Source organism: Macaca thibetana, chromosome 1, assembly GCF_024542745.1.
Source record: "Macaca thibetana thibetana isolate TM-01 chromosome 1, ASM2454274v1, whole genome shotgun sequence".
NCBI classification, from domain to species: domain Eukaryota; kingdom Metazoa; phylum Chordata; class Mammalia; order Primates; family Cercopithecidae; genus Macaca; species Macaca thibetana.
Window position 1 is genome coordinate 165,556,972 of NC_065578.1, and position 25,421 is coordinate 165,582,392.

The 25,421-nt window shown below is 32.1% G+C and overlaps 1 protein-coding gene across 9 annotated transcripts in view; it reads left to right on the plus strand.

Annotated features, from left to right (window-relative positions):
- DENND1B (DENN domain containing 1B) overlaps positions 1-25,421 on the plus strand; it is a 277,216-nt gene that overhangs the window by 93,518 nt on the left and 158,277 nt on the right. For all 9 annotated transcript variants that reach the window (XR_007720441.1, XM_050765246.1, XM_050765279.1 and 6 more), the window contains exons 4-5: positions 10,350-10,399; positions 12,379-12,498. Coding sequence is in view for 8 of the 9 variants with exons in the window: in XM_050765246.1 (XP_050621203.1) it covers positions 10,350-10,399; positions 12,379-12,498 (170 nt within the window). In the remaining variant the exon portion in view is untranslated. The remainder of the gene's footprint in view (positions 1-10,349; positions 10,400-12,378; positions 12,499-25,421) is intronic.

Sequence of the window (25,421 nt, forward strand, 5' to 3'; positions counted from 1 at the left end):
CTGATCTCCTACCATTCTTTCATACCTCATCCCTTTATTTTTTTATATACTAGATTGAACCTTGGTTCTGAAGTATTAATTGTATAATCTTAACTCTTCGTATAAATGGATAATATACACTGTATAAGGATCAAGTAGACATCAGATTTAGGCATCTGTTGACTATAGATTGCAATCTTGTTGAAAACAATGTAAAAAATGCATAGGGTTGGGGCATAATGGTTTGAAGTTTCCGGCTTTGTTTTCAAATCCTAACTCTATTATTTGATAGCTGTTTGACTTTGGACAAGCTACTTAGCCTCTCAGTCCCTCTATTTAATTTATTTTTTCACACATAAAAGGGAATGAAACATGGGTTGTTGTAAGGTTAAATGGGATAATGTATGCTAAGTGCTTAGGTCAGAACTTGGCACAGAGTGAGCATTTATTTTATCTTGTCTTTATTAGGAAGATAAAGCAAGCATGCAGACTCTTTTAAATCATATTAGTTGAAATGTCTATCAGGGTAAATTGATTCCGATGGTGCTAAAATGGTGTCATTTTACATGAGTTCAGATTTTTTCTTAGCGTGAGTAGTGTGCCAGGCACTGATTAGGCCTAGGGCAACTCCAAAGTTGAAAACAGCCGCAAAAACTTTGGAGACATACTTGTTCCAACTGACCTTTCCAGTGGTAACAACTAGAGCTTTCTGGTTCAACACTAAGTCCATTGATCCGGTTGCTAACTAATCAACCACATATTGTGATTATAAAATCAAAAGTGGTTGAACAATGACATTAAAACCTATGTCTTGATACAAGTGATTAGGAAAATAAAGATATATGTTTTCATCCTTGTAAGAGAAAATTTAGTGATTTCATACTTGAGAATATTATAATAAAGTTGCTTATTGATGGGAGTATAAAAATATGAAGAAGGATATTTATCTTTCATAACACTGGAGAATACAGTAGTATATCTCTTATTGCTTTTATATATTTTAATCAGTGCCAGTCCCAGGCCAGGTTCTCTCTGTGGAGCACCAGAAATTTTATCTAGCTACCTCTTGGATGTCTCCATTTTTACTCCTCTGTATATCTCAGTTTTGTGACTGTTTCTGCTTTCTTGCTGCAGCTATCTTATTTCAGGCCAGCACCATACACTTCATTTACCATAAAAGCCTTATATCTGATCCCTCAGCGTTTAATCTTGCCCCTTTTCAGCCTTCTCACACTATAGACAGAGTGATCTTGCTAAAATTGAAGTCCAATCATACCCTTCCTTGCTTTAAACCCTTCAAATTGCCCTTATTTCTTTTACGGTAGCCATATGATTTATTGTTCAAACTAAGATATTTATTAATTTATTTTTGAGCTATAATTTATATGTGGTGAAATGCAGATCTTAAATATACAATGAGATTAGTTTTGACATATGCATATAACTGTGTAACCCATATTCTTTTCAAGATACCAAATATTAATCTATCACTCCAGGAAGTTCCCTCCTGCTGCTTCCTGGTTAATCTATTTAATATCCACTCTGATTCCTCATTCCACTCCTCCCCCTACCCCAGACGACCACTCGCTGATTTCCACTACTGTAAATTTTAACTCAGATACTTTTGAAAGTAAAAGAGAATGCTACTGATAATTATAATGAGAAGATATATGGAAAGTGTTGCCAGGAGGAATGGTTTCCTTACCCTTTGTATTAAGTCCAAAATTTTTAATTGGCCTAAAGGCCTTATATAATCAGTCCCCTGGTTATTTCTCAGTCCAGTTTGTCTTATTACTATCTCAACATTTGTACTTCCTTTTCAACTCCAGACCTTTCTTTGCACATGTTTTCCTATGATGGGAGGACCACTCCTACATTCCTCCACCACTCTTTCCTCATGCTATATAGCCTGGCCAACTTCTTATTCACTCTTTATTTCTCTATTTACATATGATTTCTTCCTTTGGGACTTTTCTCCTAGACATGCCACAATTTGGTTTATATGTCTGTCTTCAAGAGTCCCTACTGTTTTTCAGTTTTCCTACCAATGCTCTTATTACTCTATATTGTTATTAGCTGCGATTGCTATTCTAATGTATTAAATATTTGCAAAGTGAATATACATAAAAATTAGTTATTTATATAATTTTACATTGAGTTTGTAAATATGAGTTGTACTAACTAGACTTTATACTTTTTAAGTAGTCTTCATTAAATAATCTGGTTTTAAAAATTGTGTAATTATAATTTACTTCTTCCAGACAAAGCTTCCAAGTAACTGAATGAATAATCAGTTATGATTTTTCCAAACTTTTCAAATACACCATGAATCTCATTTCTACTGGGTGATCTTATAGACTTGCAGGACATTCAAGGCTTAAATAAATAATTAATAATATGCCACTGATGCCAGAATATAAGAACTAGCTAAAGGTATATTTTCAGACACTAGAAAATGTAGGGTCCCTGATTTATTCTTGAAAATGAAAGGCCTTATTGTTTCTTGAAGCAGCTAGATAAACCACAAGAGTCCTATCTGGTTTATCACAGGATTTACTATTTTGGGAAAACAAGCAGTTTAGGGATAGTTCTGAACTAGGTTCCAGGCAGGACCCCCCCTCCAAAAAAAAAAACCAACAAAACAAAAACAAGATTAATTATAATTTATTCCTCTGGAACATATTTTATCATTATGTTCCATCTGTTGCACAAAAATCGGTTTTCTAATATATGGCCTGGGCAGTTAATGGAGAATATTTGCGTGAATATGATGACAGAAAGATAGTATGAACATAGACTACGTGTGAAGACTGAGAGAAATAATATGCATCAATGGTTTGGTGTCTACAAGACTGAGGAGAAATATAAAATAGAGACTGACAAAGAACAAAGAAAGATTGCTTCAAAAGTCAAATAAAAACCAAAATTCTGTAATACAAGGCAATGATAAGAAAAAGGTGATTAATCTTTATTATTGGATTGTTGAATAAGTACATTAATAAAAGAAGTTGATCAGTATGTCCCCCTTAAATTGAAAATATCTGTTGATATGACTCTGAAGGTGTTTTTAATTTGAACGAAAGCAGCCAATATAGTAGTCCAAAGTAAGCTTTTTGTATGTGATGAAATCATCAGATACGTACATTGGATAACTTTGCAATGTTAACAGTGTTTGCTTCTATTGTGTTTGGTTAAATAGAAGTATTTGCATATATTCAAATATATATTTGTACATACATCTGTATCCACATCCATACCTACTTACAAAATACATGAAAAATCTTCAAAAGAGCAGATAAGTTATTCAGTATAATGCTTTTCATCATGTCATATCTCAGTATGTTAAAGTTTTGGCAACAGGCATTGGACACAGGACCTTTAATATTGTACTGTACTTAGTAAATACTTGTTAAATATATATGAATTTAAATTCATATAACAAGAGTTATTAGAACAAATAGCTAACTAATAAAAGAGCTAATAGTTGTTGGGGGGATTAATGTGCTTGATATTATCCTAATCATTTTGTATGGATTTTTATTTTATTTTCACTTAATCCTTATATAAATTCCTCAAATAAATCCTTGTGTGATCTAATGAGATAGACACTAATTTTTGCCCATTTCCTAGATGAGGAAACTGGAGCACATAACTAGTACTTTGCAGAAGCAGAATTTGAATGAGTTAATTACGTCATGCACTTGGTTACTTTGATATGCTGCCTAATGTGTGTGTGCTTGTGTACTTGTGAATATGCATCTATTTTCTTTTTTAAATCTAAGAATATAATTTTATTTTCAATAAAACACATACTTTAAAATGTACATATTTATTGGGTTGCACACATCTATTTTCTAATGATCTAAAGTCTCCCTAGTTTTGAAAATTAGGAATTGTATTTCGTTTACTCTCGATAGCACATAGCTGTGGGTTGGAGTCATGGTAAGTGATCATCAGTCAACTGCTGTAAAACTTGTTTCTTTCTAAAACTTGAAGCATTTTCCTACTTATCTTAAGTCTACTTATCTTGATTTAAATGATTACTTTATATTCATCTAAAAATACATTAGTATCTAGAAATGTAAGCAAATATTATGGGCAGTGTTCTATTTTATGATCTATTTCCCTTGATCTAGAAAATATTACTAGTTAGTATAGGAGTGAATGAAGCAGAGATATATTTAGTCTGAAGAAGGTGAGAGGTTATATGGTTATCAGGGAAAAAGAGTGGTAGTCTTCCCAAATGTCTTTTTCTTAGATAGAGCTGGGTAATTTATATTCAAATCTCTGCTTAAAAGCTAGTGTTAACTTGGGGACAAAACTTTTTTTAAGAGAGAGGATCCCTGTCACCTAGGCTGAAGTGAAGTAGTGTGTTCACCTCCAGGGCTCAAGCAATCCTTTCACCTCAGCCTCCTGAGTAGCTGGGACTACAGGTGCATGCCACCATGCCTGGCTAATTTTTGTATATTTTTTAGAAACAGGGTTTCACCATGTTGCCCAGGTTGGTCTTGAACTCCTTGGCTCAAGCAATCCGCCTGCCTTAGCCTCCCAAAGTGCTGGGATTACAGGTGTGAGCCACCATGCCTGGCTGGGGCATAACTTTGAAGACAGTTTTTAATAGAATTTTTGAAAAAAATAAAAACCCTCTGGAAATCCATATTCTTATATATACACTTTGATTTTTTAAAATGCTTCTCTTTTCTTAACCTATGAGAATAAATGTGTTTTGCTTTTTATTTGCTGAGCACACCACTTGTCTTGTTGTAAATATAGGTAATATATATAAACATATACATACACAAAATATGTATGTATTTTGTGTATGTATATGTTTATATATATTACCTATATTTATATATTTATTTATATATTATATATTTATATATATAAATATTATATATTTTATATTTATATATTAAATATTATATATTTATATAATACATGTAAGTATATAAATACATGGAATATGTGTGTGTGTGTATATATGTATGTATGTATATATATAATCCTGTTGGTTTGGGATCCCCATGGATACCAAAATTCTGCAGATGCTTAAGTCCTTTATATAAAATGGGACTTTTACATGTAACTATGCACATCCTCCCATATATTTTAGATAATCTCTAGATTTCTTGTACTATCTAATACAGTGTAAATGTTCTATTAATAGTTATAGTATATTGGTTTTTTATTTGTATTTTTTTCAAATATTTTTAATCCATAGTTGGTTGAATCTGCAGATGCATAATCTTCTGATTTTTTTTTTTGGTAATGTCACTCTACACTACTTCCAATCTAGTCTTTTCATTGACATTAGATCAAACTAAAGTGATTGCATAGGTTTCATCACCTAAGACTTATGCACATAGAACTGAAATTTCTGAAATTTATATTTTATAGCACAGTTCTTTTTATAGCAAATGTATTTGCTTCATGGCAGTTATTTTAATATTCTAATGATATAAATTTATTTTAAATTCTCGATAGTGAAAAATAACTTGATCAGATTTAATAACCTAAGTAGTTTTAGTGTTGGAATTCACAGAGCACTTTCCCTAATTTAAGGAGGCGGGGTAGAAGAGGGATTTATTCCTAATGAAAACACTACATAAAAGTAAAATCCAAGAGAAAAATTCCACATTGGGCATAATTGTCCTGACAGTTCCTTTTTGGCCCTAAGTTTAAAAATATATTCCCCAAGGGACATGGATGAAGCTGGAAACCATCATCCTCAGAAAACTTAATACAGGAATAGAAAACCAAACACCGCATATTCTCACTCATAAGTGGGAGTAAAACACTTCTTAAAAAAATAAAAGATGATAGATAGGCTATCTCTGTAATTTGATAAATTAATATAATTCTCCCTATAAAATATGTCTTGATTTAATCACCCTGTTAATATAACTTTGTTTCCCTTGAAAATTTAAAATATCTGACAGTGTCCCTGAGAGTTTGCTGTGGTGCCCTGGAACATCTAAGTGCTGTTTGGGAATCTCAGTTATTACTCTCTTGTGTAAAGTATAAATAAATTGAATGAATGTGTATTATTAGGTAATTCTCACTTATTTGGGGGATAATATTCAAAATTAAGTAATCATCTTTTTAGAAATTCATGGCCTTTGTGAAAAATTAGATTAAATTAGACAAGTAGCCCATTTAGTTGTAGCAAAATGATTCTGAAAGTGTTATTCATATGAAATAAAATTACAGATAGTTTAAAATTGTCCTTATATGATGTTGTGTAATATTTTTAATGAGAACTTTAGTATAAATGTAATTATTATTTGATTAATATCGTTATGAGGATTCTTAAGAAATAAAATATAATACTTCACTTATATTTCTCTATAATTACATGTGTCATGGTTATCGGGAGATGAATGGGTTGAATTCTGACTTTTACTCTAACTGGTCTAAGGCTAAACTGAGCATAGGTAACCATTTCCCTTGCCAGGGATTAGTTTAGGAGTGACTTATGACTGTGGCTAATTAAATGCAATGGGAAAGTCAGGGATCAGACTTCTGGGAAAGGTTTCCTCACTGATAAAAAGACTGACAGAAAGGGAAGCTTCTTTCACTGAACACTGCTGTATCTTCATGGGATGTGCTGAAATCTGGAAGCTCATTTTGTGATCATGAGTAGAGATAGCTGAGGAAAAAACCAACAAATTTAGTCCAGCAGGGCAGGAGGGAAGACTTCTGTGTCCATGAGGTAGAGGTTGAATTAAACAGTCTCTGAACAAGTCAACCATATCACTTCTTGCTATGAGAGTATAACTTTTCCTTATATACATTAAGCACCCTTAACTGATACAGTTACTCTTACTCCTTAATTATTGGTGCTATTCAAACTGAAGTTAAGGACTCAGGACCCTTGTGGGTTTCATGTAGGCCTTCAAATTTGTGTTTTGAAAAACACTCCCAAGTGATTCTAAAACCCCTTCATCTTCTTTCTAATCCTTTCCACCTCCATTGAGAACATCTGGAGCAAGATAGTTATGAAATTGAATGAAAGGACTTGGAGAGTGATTAATTATATGTGGGGGTCAGGGAAAAGGAGGGGTCATGGTAACTACCATGTTTCTGATTTGGGTAACTATGTAGATGGTGCTGCCAGTTCAGGTGATAAGGACCATTACTAAAAGAACAACTTCAGTTTTGTACATTCTTCATTAGAGGTGTCTGGGAACATTTAGAAAGTGATACCAGAAAGTAGTTAGAGCCATAATCCTGGAGAAATATCTAAACTACAAGACTAAGAGATTTAGTAAGTATAGTTGAAACTATGGGTGTAGATGAGATTGCTTACAGGTATATCTTATTGAGTAGGGAAGAGAAGAAACTATGAATTTCAGAGAACACTAGTATTTCAGTGTACAGTGGAGGACAAAGTAGTTGAGAAGGAGGAAAAACAATTAGTGATATCAACAGTGACACATCTCATTTTATCTTAGATTTTTCTCAGATAAGTTCAAAGACCTTTGTTCTAAGAACAAATTCTAAGAACTTTGATCAAGATGTAAACTTTAGTGTTTTTTCTTTTTAAGTAAATTCTTAAATGCTTGTTTTCCTTTTCAGTTGATCAATTTATGGTGCTAAATGGTAACCTGATGGGATAAATAATTAATATGCCACTCTAACCCTAGCAATTGGCTGTCTTCTCTCTTATAAGATGAATTTTATTGTAATGCTTATTACTAGAGATATACTGGTATGGAGCCCAAAACCCCCCAAAATATAAATTTTCATCAGTCCTTGTTTCCAGTCATTAATATGATAATGGAAGTGCTGTTTTAGGACATACACAGAAATATGTATTATTACCTCTTTCATTTTGCTGTTCATAATTTTGTATTCTATTCCATCCATTCTTTTTGTTATTCCTATTTTTATCATTTGACATATGTTAGCCAATATACTCTTGGCATAAAAATAAAACATTTTGGAGAGTTAGTAGGATTCTGAAACCCAAATAATTTTTCTTGGCTAAGGAATATTCTTTAAATGCAGAAGTCTGTAGAAAAGGAAAAATTGATAACTTCTGGAGAGTATTGTCTTAAACCTTTCACATAATCTGTGGATGCTAACCTAGAATTTTGTGTGTGCATGTGTGTGTGTTTGTATATGTGTCATATTAAAAACACTGTGTAGTGAAAATACCAGCTTTAATACACTCTTTTGTAATAAATGTGGAAGTATAATTTTCAATTAATATTACTGCTAAGAGAATTCCTAAAAGCTATTTGCATGTGTTTTATGCCTCCCTCCAAGTCTCTCTCTCTTTTTTTACACTTCAGTTTCAATAGCACCTGTAATTAAGGAAGAAAACCAAGGCCTAGGAGCTAGGTAGGACTTCCAACTATTGATCTGTGTAAACCCAGTTTATGCTGTCAGGGGAGAAACAGTCAACTGCTGAGCTGCTTTGTCACTGACATAAGCTGAGAGGGGATTTTTTTTTTTTGTCTATACTGTTTATACACTAGTCTATAGACCTGCTGGCTGGTTGAATTTTAAAGAGTGCGGAGGTTTAAAGACTTGTCCCCTGAGGGATGCTTCTGCCAGTTGGGAAGCGAGCTGAGGCTGTTTCGCAGAAGTGTGTGCATGTGTGTTGCTTGTGGAGGAAGGGAGGGGGAGGGTGTGAAAGATTGAGCAACTAACTGGGAAGCATTCTTCTTAATTTGAGTCTTAAAATTGATGTGAAATATATTACTAATTTGTGTATTTAGAGGCAGGTATTGAATTTTGAATATTTGTTCTTTATTGTTACAGAAATTATGTGGACAATTTTATAGGAGGAGGTCCGAATAGTGTTCACATGTATAGTAAAAATAGTGAATAGTTTCACTTTATGAAGTACAAGATAAGGATTAAGCAATGGTCAAATGAAAATGAACTGGTCTCATTTGCAATGAACTGTTTTTCAGTTTACAGAATTTAACTTACTGCAAGTTTAGTGACTTTTTAAACTACATTTAACAAAATATTGTCAGTGGTGAAACAATTAGCTTTCGCTTAATGTGGAATCTGTGCTCATACTTTTAAAAGCACGTGATTATAAGCAATCCAGGGTACCCTGCCCTAGGAATAGATGATTTTTTTTTTACAAGATGCTTTTCTTTCTGCTTATGTGCATTAAGGTACTTGAAGCTCTCTTAGGTATTGATGTTGAAATTTTATAACGTTTTATTTTTAGTTGACACTTTATTGTAGTCTACCTTTTTAAAAGAATGCAAGAAATTCCACTTTAAAACACTCAATGCTATATTTATGTATAGGAGTAAAATATTCAGATACCGATGACTTCTGTAGACCTTAGTTTTAGTGGCAAAGAAGTGGTAGCGAAACTATTGTTCAGTGAGGATGAATGCTGCCTTAAGATATTTACTCTTTTTTCTTTTCAATAGGAAACACCCTTATAAAACTCTTTGTCTTGTAAAATTGCCTGACTTCGAAGTTGTATGATGTTGTCTTCAAGTTTAAAGTTTAACTTTTGAATCAGACTTAATTTTAAGTATTTTTCAAATAAAATAGATTTTTAAGACTTTGTTTGCCAAGTAACTGATAATTATTTGTATTTTATTGTAGTTGTTAATGTGTATGGTTTCTAAAAGATTTTTAAATTATTTTTAATGACTTAAATAACTGAAGGTTTCAAAATCATTCAGATTATTTTCTGTGTTTTATTAAAGCATTGATTTTCATATTAGGCAATTCTTAAATGAAAGTGCACAGAATAGAAGCTATGTTTTTGAAAGCTTGTTTTTAGATACACATTTCTTTAAGAGTGTTAAGATAAAACAATACCAAGAATTGAATCATGTAAATGTTTCTTTGGCTATAGAAAGTCTCTCTCTCTCTCTCTTTTTTTTTTTTTAACTGTTTGACTATGGGACATGTAGAGTTGTTATACCTCTCAGTAATTCATTCTGCTGCCAACTTCATTCCCTTTTCTCTGCCTGCATTTTAATTGAAACAACATTTATATTTTTGAGCCAGGATCTGTCAGAAGTCCCTATGGCTAGACTGTGGTACAAGTAGCAGCAGACGTAGCTTACCCATATGGTGCGGTGCTTCTTGTAAAATCCATATGGCCTTGTTGAAGGGAATCCCAGCGGGGATGTGAAGGGTGTTAATACCCTTCAGGCCAGGCCTTTCCCCCCTGGGGTTTCTGTGGCATTGTCAGTGCAATCTGCCAAAGCACAAACTTAATTCCTTTTTAATAATCAATTATTTTAGTCTAGGAACCTGTGCTATTTTTCTTAAGGACAAAGAAAGCAACTTTTTTCCTAGAAAATGTCTCTTAAGTTTTAACTGCATCTTAAAAAATATTCTAAAACATTTCTCTTTTTTGAAATTTCCATTTGTAGGAAATACTACAGAGTGTGCCAAAGTTCTGTTTTCCCTTTGACGTTGAAAGGTACAGTATAAGTATCATTTAAAATAAATGTAGCTTATTTTAGTACATACTTAAAAATGATTACATATGCTTTTTTATAAAATAAAATGTCCCATCTCTTTACTGCTTCTCACAAAAAGGCTACTAGAGATTGAAAAGAGGTTGAAAATTAATATTTGGAAGACGAAGCCTTTTAAATCACATCTTTTATTTTCTCTACTATGACCAGTTAAGACAAGCCTGAAAACACTATTGCCAATAGGTTCTATTTTTTCCCTTTATTCTCTCTTTTTCAGGTAGAAATTGTGAGCCCTAGTGGAAAAAGATATTAATATGACCTTGATCAGAGTCTTAGAATTATGTCTTGATATATATGTTTCCTGGTTCCTATCTCACTTCATCCTCATTGAAAAGACCATCTGTGTCATGCTGTAAAACTCATGGCTACTTGTCTCTCAATAATAGCTTTATAGAAGTAGTGTAATATTATGGAAAGCTATAGGGAAACTTATAGTTTTGCAAATCTTATTTTTATATTTAACTGAACAAATATTGAATGATGAAATTGCATACAGTTGAAATTTCATGGAACATACAGCCCTGTGAGCATAACAACAGATCATTTATTGTTTTTCATGTGATTTTTTAAATACTCTTATTATCAGTTTTCTTAAGAGGGTGATATGAAGGGTTTTTGAAAGAATATTTATTTTAAGAAAATACTTTGCTATAGTAAATATTAGTGAGACTTTATGATTTTACTGTATTAAAGATAAAGCCTTCTGAATGATGGACTAATCAGTACTAATAAGCACTGTTGATGAATGATACTCCTTGTTTTACCTTATCTGAGGAATCATTGCCCTACCCCCAACAAAAAAAGTTACAAGTTTCATATTAATAGTAAGGAAGATTTAGGATCCAGCTACGAAAAGCATATTATGAACCTTGGACACTAGAGGTCACATTTGTGACTAGAGGGTTTTTTGTTTTTTGTTTATTTTTTTTTGAGTTTATTAAAGTGTAAGAAAAACCTGTCTCCTTAAAAGTGTATTTGTTAAATGTTCAGCATTTGAAATGCAACATTTCCTGACAAAACTGTTTGTAGCATTGATACTGGCAGTAATTTATTTCCTTCTGTACAATCGCTGTGGCTATTTCAAAACCAAAGTGTAGGTGTCATGGATATTTTATTTTGGGACAAGGAAGCGCAAGTTCAGTTATGGTTATCTAATGGCAAGATTACAGCCAGTACTAGGAAATATATTCATATATTTTAAGTAGAAATGAAGATTCAATATAACGTTTTATATTGCCCCTTATACCAAAGTGTGACACATATTATGGTAGTATGATACTTCAAAGTTGACTAAAATTCTTTACAGCTTAGCTGGTAAGCCTTTTTTATTTGGTAGAAATTATATTCTTATTTTATACTTGGAAATTTATTTCTCAGTGTATTGATAGCTATACAAGAGAATTCTAGGAAAAAATATACCAAGGGTATTTTTGTAGGATACTTTATTGGGTGAGAATGTCAACAGGAGAAGCAATTAAATAGAGTTGGTGGTGGCTACCATTAGATTCTAAAGCGACATGATTTGCTATCTAAGCAATTTTAGAATAATTAGGAAAAGTGGCTAGAGTTGAAGAAAAGGACTTAGTCATCACTTCTAGCTTCTTCTACAGTTTCAGTAATAATATTTTGATAATTTATGAAATATGAGCAGTTTTAGTCTCATGAACATTTATGGTAGACTACCTTATGATTTCCTAGTGAGAGATTAATATATGCAGAACTGTTCAGTCTATGAGGTATTACAACTTATTTTGGTGTTTATATATTTCACACTTGCTTTAGTTTCAGAACATAGTTCTGGCTTCAAGAACCAGCTGATTAGAAAGATGAAACCAATGTCACATATGAATATACTCTTGCTTTTTTCTTGAAGAAAATTGTCAAACAAGATACAATATTTCATAATGTTACTATATTTTAGGGTGTCTCAGAATCAAGTTGGACAGCACTTTACCTTTGTACTGACAGACATTGAAAGTAAACAGAGATTTGGATTCTGCAGACTCACGTCAGGAGGCACAATTTGTTTATGCATCCTTAGGTGAGTATTTGTAGTAAAAAAAAAATTGGATGCAAAATAGGTAACTGTATCTCTCTTTTGTACTTTTTTGTGCTTGGGATGAAGAAAAACTTGTTTTCTTTAAAAGCAAGTTGAAAAATAATTTTTCCTGACTTTCTGTATACAGAATCAGTTAAGTTTAAAGATTTACCATTATCATAGTGTAACTTTCCTTGAAAGAATCGATTTTTTAAAGATTAATTTTTTGTAGAATTATTTTTGAAAACTAAATATAAAGAGATGGATTCAAATAATATAGGAGTTTCACCTATTAAATGAAATACAAAAAGATAAGTTAATGTATGCCCTTTTCTGTCACTGAACCTGAACTTGGATTTTTAAAAGTGAACTGCGGCTTTAAGACAGAGGTTGCAAACTGATGAACCTGGTAGAAGCGTTTAGAGGTTTTCATTTGGCTACTGGGTGTTTTAAAAATTTTAAAGGACGTTAACCTTACGAATTTTAGGAAGTTTTGTATATCGTTCATATTTCACATTCCTTTTGAAAAGTGAGGATATCTACTAATTCTGCCATGGCAACAATAAACTGGAACTGAATAGCAGATTTTTAGTTGTGTCATGGGCTTGCTAGTTTCCACAGGTCCTATCTGTCCTGTCTAATTGCCTACATTATCTGCCTTCATTCAGTAGGTAGTTGAGAGTATGTGTCCTGCCTGTGGACTTGGGATCTGAGTTGCTGACTGTTAGGAAGAAAGGGATCTAAAGGTCAGCATCCTTGCAATATGTCCTGATGAATCAGAAATCCAGATGTAGTCTATAAAAATAGGACATTATACTATTATTATAATATGGATATTGGTCAAGCTAGATTTCTTAGAAATGCTCATAGGAAAAGAAATAACAATTTATGAAATAATATATTACTAAGAAAACTTTGTTATAAAATCAGTCTTTCTGTTCATTTGCTATTAATATTTAGCTACATTTGTATCATTCATTGAGTGTTTGTTAATTTACTTAGAACATTGGTTAGAGCTGGAGAGTTTTTTTCAAGCTTTATTCAAAAGTAAGTGCTTAACTGCTTTATACGTAATAGAATTGTGAATGTGCCCCCGTTCTCTCTTTAGCACAACTTTTTCATCTGGATAACAATTGTGCTTAAAACTTACGCTTTATCCTAAAGAATGTCATGCTTAAAACTGTAGGTTAATTTTTTGAACTTGGAGCAGGTTGGCTGGGGAGTGGGGGTGGAGATGACAGTACGCGCAATGGTGGGGAGAGTTCCTTTCATCATTGTTTCACGCTGAAAGTTCAAAAGCTACAGTTTAAACAGGAGTATATCTTTATGCATTGTGCCCAAGATGGATTTGCCCTGATGGAAAGACCAAAGCTGTATATGCTTTCTTCTTTTTCTCAATGAATTTTTGAAACTTTTCATTAAAAAATTCAGATTTACAGAAAAGTTTTCATGGCACAATGAACTTTTATATAAACATTACCTAGATTCATCAGTTGTTAGCATGCATTTCTCTTCCTCTCTCCTCCTCTCCCCTACTCTCCCTTTCTCTCTCAGTACACACACACACATACACACAGACACACACACACACTTCACCTCACCTTTATTGTTTTTGTCTACCCATTTGAGAGTAAACATCATTTTCAGGTAAGATTTGAGTCTGTATTTTATAGCTTACCTCACTGCCTCTAAACTGACCTCCTGATATTTATAATTTAAAAGTCTGAGCCTTTTGTTTTGAACTCTTGAATACATTGAATTTATTAATCATTTACAAATAATTATTGAATGTTTAGAACAGTTTCTGTAAATGTGCTTGTGGAATAAATATTCTTAGGAATTTCTGTTTAAATTGAGGAAAGCAATCATTATTTGAAAATATTTATATAAAACATGAACTATATTTGTTAATCGACAGAAAGAATAGTATAAGGTCCATATTGGCAACCCAATTGTCATTAATTTGTAGGAAACAAACTCTAAAGCAAGTACAATAATCAAATTATTTTTATCTGTGGTTCTAAACTTGTATATGTAAAAGAACCCTGAATGTTGTGGTATATTCTTTAAAGTAGGAAGAGTTTTTAACCTGCAGAAAATATGATTATATTATATAAACATAATGAAAACCAAAAGTAAAGTCATGTATACAATAAACAGAACATTTCACAGTAAGTATTATTGAATATTTTATCTTTTATTTAAAATCATTTTTCCTTTTATATTTATTTTTGTCATTTGACAGTGCTTTTGGTAGATAAGAAATAGGAGGTATCAAAACTTTATGAAAAAATCATAGAGGAAAGTCTTAAATTTAGAAAATTCTATTCTCCAGCTTGTTTTTCCTAGTAAATTAGAAAAAATATTGACATTTTAAGATTTTAATGGCATATCTTAATATTTTTTCCTGAAAGACAGTATGTGAAGGGATTCTTTGAGAACAGCTGATTTAGAGAGTAACCAGTAAGTTAGATAACTATTTAATTTTAATAGTGAGTGGAGGATTCAAATATAATGGAATTCAGCATCTTATTCAGGAAATTGGAAAATTATAGATAGTTAAATGTCTATTTGTAAGCTATAATCAGTGTATCCCCTGGAAAGGAATTTTGATAGATTTCTATAAGTGCTACAGTAAGAGGAGTTATGGTGCTTTTGGTCCAAGTTTATCCACCTGGTTTGATGGTCCGTCACCACTTTTAGCTTTATAATTGTTGAAAGGATGGATAAAACTCTAAATGTCAACTAGAAGGAAAAAATTACTGTGGCAGCGAGAGTCTACATGGAATCCCTAAAAGATTTGTGTATTTGAGCACATAATGATGAAAATGCTTGTATGGTGACAAGCATAGTAAAGTTTAAAATGCAAATAATAAACTGGTGGAAATATATTTACAACCACTGTAAGAAAGAGTTAATAGCCAAAATACATAATAAGCACCTACAACTTAATAAGAAAAATAATCTGATAGAAAAATAAGTAAAGCATCTGATAACTTACAGAGGAAATGTAAATAATATATATGCAGCTATGAATGGTGCTCAGCATTGCTGAGGGTAAAAGAAATGAGCCCATTAAGGTTAGCAGAATTGAAAAAATTTTTAAATAAGCATGAGGGAGAACACACTTCATATGCTGTTTATAGGACTATAAAATGGTATAAGCTTTTGAAGGAAAATTTAATAGTATCTATTAGAATTATAAAATCTCATATTTCTTCAGTCAGTAACTTCAGTTCTAGGAATTTAAATCCAGGATTATTTCTAAGAGTGAGGAGAAAAGTGTGAACAAAGGTATTTATTATAGCATGGTTTATAGTAGGAAAAAATGCCAATTAGCTAGATTTAGTCATTCCACAATGTATATGTACTTGAAAACAACGTTTTCAAACAATGAGAGTAACATTCTGGTGGGAGAGAAGGGAAGGGGTTGTGGGACAGAGAGGAGGTTATACTTGAAAAGAATGTTTTCAAGTATACACAATAAGTACATAGAATTTTACCTGTCAATTTAAAGAAATAATAAAAAATAAATGTAAAAGTGTTGACAACATGAATGCCCCTCAGTAGGAATTGATTAGGTATATTATGGTACATTTGTAACCTCCTCTCTGTCCCCCAACCCCTTCCCTTCTCTCCCACCAGAATGTTACCCTCCTGAGGGCAGGGATTTTTGTCTTTTGTTTACTCATATATTCCCAGTGTCTACAATAGTGCCTGGCACATAATTCTTAAAAGACTTAATAGATAATTATTGAAAAAATAAATGAATAGTGCAACATTATTTTACTATTAAGAAAAACATACACACATATATACCCTCACTTAGAGAAATATTTATGATCTGTTGTAACATGGTGAAAAATGTCAAAATAATATTTGTGGTATGTTCTTATATTTGTAGAGAACAAGTTATATGTGTATATAAATGTATATGTATTTTAAAAATAGCTAACACATAAATATTTGTATATTAATATATGATTGTATGTACTTATAAAAACATCTAAAGGGATATATCCTGAACTTTTTTTACTTTATTCACTTCAGCATTTATCTACTTTTTACAATAAGCAAAAATCATTTCAATTTTTTCCTGCTCTAAAACTATGAGATGTTATTATATAGATAATAAGCTGTAAATATGGAACTATAGGTATTATATGAAAAATTAGTAGGAATTTAGCTAGATCATTTTTTGCCAGGTAAAATATGTGTGTGTTTGTAGGATAGGAAATTATCTTACTAGTGTGTTTTAGTATAGGCACTCCATACCAGTCAGGTGATCATGGTGATATAGCAGAATTAAGAATGGAAATGGGGGCTTGGCGCAGGGGCCCACACCTATAATCCCAGTGCTTTGGGAGGCCGAGGCGGGCAGATTATGAGGTCAAGAAACCCTGCCTCTACTAAAAATACAAAAATTAGCTGCGTCTGGTGGTGCATGCCTGTAATCCCAGTTACTTGGGAGGCTGAGGCAGGAGAATCACTTGAACCCAGAAGGCGGACATTGCAGTGGGCTGAGATCGTGCCACTGTATTCCAGACTGGCGACAGAGACTCTGTCTCAAAAATAAATAAATAAATAAATAAATAAATAAATAAATAAATGAAATAAAAAGAATGGGAATGGCACAGTTTCATTCAGTGTTCTTGAAAATTGGGATTTAAACAGAAAAAAATATTGCTAATGGGATGGCTTTATAATCTTTGAGCCAGATACTGATGTTTCTCTGTAATTTCAACACAGAATGTTCAACCAGATGGGAATGATTTGTAAGATGGTTGGAGAAATTCTATTACACCTAAAATTATTTTCTTTTTTCTCCTCCTCCAACAGTGGTTACTTAATTTTACTGTACCCTTAAGATGTGGTTGAAAAAAGTTTGTCTTTTTTTTCTTTTTTTTTGAGATGAAGTCTCGCTCTATCACCAGACTGGAGTGCAGCAGCGCGATCTCGGCTCACTGTAGCCTCTGCCTCTCGGATTCAAGCGATTCTCCTGCCTCAGACTCCGGAGTAGCTGGGAATACAGGCCCGCGCCACCACGCCCAGCTAATTTTTGTATTTTTGGTAGAGACGGGGTTTCACTGTGTTGGCCAGGGTGGTCTCGATCGCCTGACCTCCTGATCAGCCCACCTTGGCCTCTCAAGGTGTTGGGATTACAGGCGTGAGCCACTGCGCCCAGCCTAGTTTGTCTTATTTCATTATGAAGCCAAGACTTAGAATAACTGGTAATTTTAGGGGGAAAAGGAAGGTAGGATTATCTAATGAGCTATTCATACAATGGTTTAGGGTAGTCAGGTCTCTTAATTTACAGGCCAGCTTCCTTTATAACAGACTGTGCTGCTTCCAGAAGTATATGAGAGAAGATCAACTATGCTCATTTTCTGAGTTATTTATGAGTAGCTGGCAAAAGCCTTTTTACTTGCAGTTTTGTAGGAGTGACCTGACTTTTAGAATTCATGTGCTTAATAGGGCCAAAATTTATTGAGAAGTATGATAAAATCCTTGCATAAGCAAGACGTAGATATATGCCTTTAACCATGTTTTCTGATAACAAAAATAATTTATTTTGCTATAGAAAATTTGGAGGATCTAGATAAGTTTAAAAGATAAAATAGAAGTCACGTATATTCGTGAACACATAATTGACACTTATGTTTTGGTATTTAGTTCTAGTTTTATTTCAAAAGACTTGCTAAGATACATTTACAAATTTTTCTATGGGATGTCAAAGTAAATGATTAACTGTAGTCTTTATTCACAGTTTGTAAAATGAATGAATGCATCTAAAGGAGTTCATAAATTGAAAAAGCTACAATGGCTTTCATATTATCATCCCTAAGTGCCTCAAATATTTACACATGCTTAATCTGACAATTGTTCATTGCTATTGTTTCTTTTATTGTAAGTTGAGATTTCACACAAAAATATTTCCCTTCTGAATGTTGGTTATGTTTAATCACTTTCTTATATCTTTACCAGAAATGTATTATGACTTTTGGATATTAAAAAATGTTAATACCTTCTTCTTAAAGATGTCTTTTGTGCAAAGTTAGTGCCTTTATTCTGAAGCATTCTCCATTTGCAGTGTTTGTTTACCTAGCCAAGTGGTCTGCTTAGTGACATATACATTATTTAAAAAAAGAAACCAAAAAACTCTTCTAGTCCTTAGAGTTCTAAGCTGGAACATTTGTATATAATGCTGTAAAGCGGCTTTTGTCTACTCCTGGATGATGCTATTATAGGACTTGAAATTACTGTAATCTAGATTTACCTCAGAGTTCTAAGAAAATTGCACACTATGCTATGTAAACCATGTGTCCATTTTCTCCTGGATTTAGGTCTTTACAAGATTTGAAAGTTAGTACATTTCTTTGATTTCTATTTATTTTGTTCACCTTTTAGAAAAAATACTAGAATTTAGGCCTATTTAATATTAAAGTTGACGTTTAATTTTGAGTCACTGTTCTGTTCTTTAGTTCTTTCTATCCTAGTTTTAACAAGATTTCAAAAATATCCTGAGATATTACTAATTTAAATCTGGCAATTATTTGTACTTAGAATTGTTTCATATGCTAGCAAAAATGCAAGACATAACTTTTTTTACCTAATTTGAGTAACATAATTTTATAACTATAAAATTGTCGCCAAGGGTTCAAAATGAAATACTCCAATAGGGAAGACAGATTTATGTTTAGGGCCTTTGTAGTTCCCCCTCCCCCCTTTAACTCATACCAAACTTGAAGCTTTCACACTCTTCCTTTGGGCAAATCCCTCAGAAGCAGAATGTTTCAATTTTACACATTTTGTGTCAATTTTCCAGACAGAAAAACAGCCTCTAGACATTAGACGTTTTCCTACGGAAAGGCAGTTTCCTTAGTTTTATTTGATTACTATAAGTTAGGTTCCTGCTGATCGCTTAGACTTTAGTGGTTACCTGACTATTTGACAAAAAACATTTCCTTTCCTTTATTTAACCTTTGACTTTTGAATGTAAAAGTTTTATCAGCTCTATAGTGGAAGTAGAAGTGTGGGGGAAGTCTTCTTACTACCACAAAATGGACTCATGACTTTATGTGTATCTCTCTCTTTTGCCTTATGTCTTTACAGAAAATTAAGGAAATGATCTTACAATTAAATTTTAACTAATCTCCTGTACTTTGTTTTAAAATAATTGCTCATAATGTTTTACATTTATATATGTTGGCAAGACTACGAGAGTCACAGTTATTCTTTGTTAAGTTTTAAAAATTCAAGTGAAATGTCTTATTCACTTATTATAATATGTTGAGTAATTTTTTTTAACTTCCTAGGATTTTTGTGTTCTGTTGTAAGAATACAGACTTTGACTCACTTTGGGACTATAAAATTTAGTGAAAAACATTTTAACATTTTACCTTATTGATAATCAGTTAAAATGAATTGCTTTGAACATACATTGTTTGAAAATTCCCTAAGAAACCACAAAATAAAGACTTGAAAATAACATTTCTTACTCTAGCAACATAAGCTTATATAACTTAGTGTTTTTTACGTGTGTGTGTGTGTGTGTGTGTGTGTGTGTGTGTGTGTGTGTGTTTCAAAAGTTTTGGATATAATTTTCTTTTAAAAAATGATGTTATTTTTTGCCATATTAAATATATGGCAAAATGACTTAGAGTGTACATAGAGTATAGTTAAAATTGAGTATAATTAAAATTTAGGTCTAAATGACTTAAAGTGTACGCAGAGTATAGTTAAAATTGGAATTGCTGGACTATTTTGTATACCCTGGATCATTTTCTTGTCAGATAAGAAAGTGAGTAGTCAGTAGGATTTACTGTTGAGCAGTTGCTGCTTACCAGGAGTTATGAATTCGGTTACCTGTGTGGACCAGGTAAGGGACTCAAATGAGAGAAACCTGTTAGGTGCCTAACAATAGGAAGTTGGGGTATGTATGGTGATCTGAATTGTACACGTCATACTCAAAGACAGAAGCCACAACTCAGCCCTAGGCATTTGTTGCGCAGTGAAAAATGTGTGGCCAGTATTACCAGTTCTTTTGATTTTTAAGAGGAAGAAGAAGTCTGGATTTTTACAGTGAATTATCTCAGATTTGGAAGTTGGCAACTTATTTAATTAAAAAACAACACAGTGTTGACCAAACAAAATATGCCCTTAGGTTAGACGTAGCCTGCAAATAGCCAGTTAGCACTCTTTGCTGTAGATGTTGTTTATTTACAACAGAAAATGTCCTTGCTTTCTTGACGTTTCTAGGAGCAATGGCTACGTTATAGATTAGTTCCACTTTTATATGTGGTGTTTTTATTAAAAAGTATGAATGATATGTGTTCTTTAAAAGGAGAAAGTTATCACTGAGAGCCAGTATGTGTTTACAAAGAGAGCATTGTTTGTAACTAGACTTGGTTTAGTATGGTGATAGTACATACTGATGTATCAGGGAGTGCTGTAGTTGAAATTTGAGTCTGTTCTAATATTTCACAAATTATGTATAGAGTGTTGGTTAGATGATATAATTATAAGTCTTTTGATTAGGTTAAATTTTCATACTTAGAATGTTGATAAATAATTGGTGTTATTTTGGGAGGCATCTTGAACACTTTTGCAAGCCATACCCTTTTCAAAATTTTTATTGACAGTGATGAACGTGGAAGCAATACCAAGCTAAAATTGTAAGAATTTACCAAAATGTTAGTTAAAAGAATCACATTGAATGGATCTTTATTTGCTGGGAAATTTGCCCCTATGAACAAACTGTAATTTAAAGGTCATAAAGGTAATGCTCTCGATATTAAATAAGCAGATGAATTTTGGAAGATAGAATTTGCTTCAGTGGATAGAACATATAGGCAGGCTGATTTAAGATTACAACAGAATGATTTTTGTCTCAGTTCATTTAGCTGCCTGAAATGCCTGGTCATTGAACATGTTTATTAAAAGGCTCGCTATATAGAAATACATGCCAAGATAGGGTGATAGACTGTCTGTGGCAGACTCCTGAGCATATATTACTCAGGTTGATTAGGGTTCTAATCCCAAGATTGCTATTACATAGCTTTGTGACCCTAGATACATTGCTTTATCTTAGATTAGTCAAGTATGTATCAAAGCATTAGTGTAAGAATTAAATGAGATAGTACATATAAGTATCCAACAAACTGTCATTCATATAGTTACTCCTTAAGTAATATTACTTCCTGCACTTCCAATTGTTTTAACACATAAATTCTGTGATTCTTAGATTCTGCTCTCAACCCCCAGATGGATGTATAACTAACTAGTGAGTTATACTCCCCAAATAGAAATAATAAAGTATTTTGGGGCCTTAGAGATGACTATGAGAAATATCCCATAAGAGTAAAGCTTATTTCTAAACAGTATTAGTTTAATTTATTGATGAAGTCATAGCCTGGTACCAGGATGATATTCAATAAAACTTACTATTCTTGGACATGTAAAAAACAGTAATAATTACGTAGATACCAAAATGCCTAGCACAAATAAAAATTGTTTAAATTTTTTAAAGTAACCTAAATATGGGTATATTAATCAATTATTTATTCAAAGACAAGGATATAATCTTACAGATAAATTATATTTATCTGTATAAATTAGCTTCTTAAGGAAAAATCTGGTTCTGATGTGCCTTTGCAATTTGACAGGAAATTAAATGGGGAAGATAATCAGTGAAAAACAATAATATAAAGTTCAGAAAACCAGAACATTGAAAGAAATGTTAAGAGTTTTTGGTCTAGAAAAGGAAAAAGATTATCTCACTTTCTAATAACATAATTATGATATATATGTAGATAGAGAAAAGTGTTGGTTTTATATATATATGTATTTTTTGTTTGTTTGTTTGTTTGGTTTGTTTGTTTTTATAGTAGACCAGGAAAGAAAAATTCAGGTTACCAAAGGCCTCACTTTATTTAAATAAGGTGAAAATGACAATGTAAGCATTAATAGGTAGACATGCAGCCACCTACAATCAATACATTTGGCTTTATTTAAAACTCCTTGAGTTGGATAGAAATAGACCAGCACATTTTTTGAATAGATTAGGTCTCATCTTATCTGAATTTTTAGGTCGGAACTACAGCACACATTGAAATTGTCTGGAAATAGCAATTTCTTCGGGCTATTAAAAGTTGAAATGTGAGTTTGAAATGACTACAATTGAAACAATTGTGCTCTAAGGATTATGTGTCCTGGTAGAAGGAGATTTGGCATGAAAACTATTTCTTTGAGTTATCATGAATGCAGAAACTGTGGTGTACTGATTTTCATTATATTTAGATAATAATATAACAGTATTAGTAATTTTTAAGGTTTTTATTTGTAAGTGGAAGATATACATAGTGAAATAGCCATCTAAGCACTGGGGCTTGAAGAATTAAGTAATTTAAATAGGAAAATTGAGATTACCAATAGTAATTTCTAATGTCCAGATTCCTCAAAAGCTGTCACAGATGTGTCACACACCTGTCCAGATTTTTCCAGGCTTCCAGGCAAAGTTGTCAATATGCTTATTGTAAACACCCTGTTCTAGCATCTCCCTCCTAGAGCCTTCATCCTGTTTCAGTCTGAACTGGTTGCTCTCGAGGCCTTTGCACAACTGTTCTTCCTAGGTCTTAGATTTCTTGCCTCCTACATCTGTGTATTCCTTCTTTTACATCTCCTTTATTTCGTTTTAGCCATCCTTTAGGATGTCTTAGGAGGTGAAGTTTTGAGTCCTTGCCTGACTGAAAATGCTGTTAATCTGTCGTCACACTTTATTGATAGTTTGTCTGGACATAGAAGTCTTGAGTGTGAAGAATTTAACCTCTGTATTTTGAAGGCATTATCTTTTAAGTTTCATTATTGCTGTTGAGAGGTTTGATGACATTTTTGAACTTGATCCCTTTGTTTGTTACTTGTTTTGTCTGTTTGGAAACTCTTAGGCACTCTTCTATCCCTTGTTTTGGAATTTCACAGTGATACTCTGGTTTGGAACATTCTTTGTGCTGTTCATTCACTCATTCTTTCAGTCTGGAGACTCACGTCTGAAGTTCCAGTAATTACTGGGAAAATTTCCAGTAATTCTTTAAAAGAAACTTTCATTCATTTATTTCCTCTATTTTTTCTTTATGGAATGACTATAGCTACATGATAGTTGAGATTGATGGCCTGATAGTGTAATATTTTTTCTCTTATTATCTTTTTTGATATGAGCGTAAATTATTATTATTTATTGTACTTTAATTTCTGGGATACATGTGCAGAACATACAGGTTTGTTACACTGGTATACACTTGCCATGGTGGTTTGCTGCTACAGAGAATAAAATACCTAGGAATATAACTTACAAGGATTGTTTATCTTTTTATTCTAGTTTCTGGGAGATTTTCTGGAGTTATCATCTAAACTTTCTATTGATTTTAATTTTTTTCAGACTTTAGAATTTCTTAAAACTCTTTCTGCCTATCTAAAATTTTCTATTTTTACTTTTTAGAAAAGTTTAGTTTCGTCTAATAGCCTCCTGCTCTTAATTCAGCTCTAAGGATATTAAATATAAGTTTTGGAGTTCTCTTCAGCTGTTTGTATTGTCTATGTTTTCTTGTAGTTCTTTTAATGTTGTTCAATATAAACATCATTTTGTATTTGTGTTTCCTCAAATATCTGGTGGTTGGCTATTAATTTGTATTCAAAAGGAAGGTATTAAACTGAATTGGAAACATTGCATGTGGGTTTCATTCCAAGAAAATAGGACTTCGAGGGCCTTTTTTCTTTGAGATACTGTTAAATCAGTGTTTCAGAACTCTGTGGGGAGCACTTCTGCTGGTCCTTTTCCTTTCTAATGGCATTTAGGTTTTGGTTTCCTTTCTTCTGCTGTTAGTTATCTGTCTGTTTACCCTATTTACAAAGTCATCCACCTGCATTGCTATTGTTTTTTCCTCCATTTTGCTTGTTTTCATTAATATATACCCTTTCTATTCATTTATTGTCATTTTATAGTTATTTCCAGAGGACACAGAGATAAATACATATAGTCAATATGTTAGATTTAACCAGAGTTGGGTAGATATTTTAAAGTATCATGTGAATTTTCATGTCATTACTTAGTATTTATAATTATAATTTTAAATAACTCTATAATTTTATGCTGAGTAAAGATACTGTAGTTTACCTAACGTCCTTTTTTATTACTACTTTCAGTTTCTGATTCAAAAGGCATCATTCATAGTCACTAACAAATCAGACATTATATGAAAAAAATCCTGTTAGAATCCTGTTTTCTACGTTCTACTTACTGATTTTTAAATTTTACATGTTATGTGTATGTACTATTAATCTGTGTACAATTATGTAGTAAAAGCATCACAATATTTTCTCTTAAAAGTACCATGTTAATGCTTTGAAGAAAAGTAATGAGTATTTGTCAATTGATAATTAACAACAATGTATTTTGTGATTTCCTCTTATTCTACATGAAAAGTGTACAGTTTAACATTAAAATCTTTAGACATTTAAAATATACTAATAGTTTAATTTTTAATAAGGAATGTAGATTTTGTTTTATATAAATGATTTTTAGATTTAATATTTAGCTATCATAAAAATTATACTTTTATCTAGTACAATGAATTAAATTTTGAATTATGTTTGGTTTTGATATATAAGCCATTTAAAACTTTTTGTAATTTTTAGAATAGTCTTTTTGATATTTGTATTGAGTTATTTTGAAATTTGCCATCATTCTTAAACATCATTTCTGAAGATCTGAAAAACACATAGTTCTGTTGTATTATATACTCCAGCAACATTTTAAAAGGAGATATTTTTAATCTTTTGTTTTAAAAGCTTTTTAAAATTAGTTTTTATGTGATTTTTTTACAATGGTTAATTTTTATCCTATGCATGCTTTTATTGAATACCATGAAAAT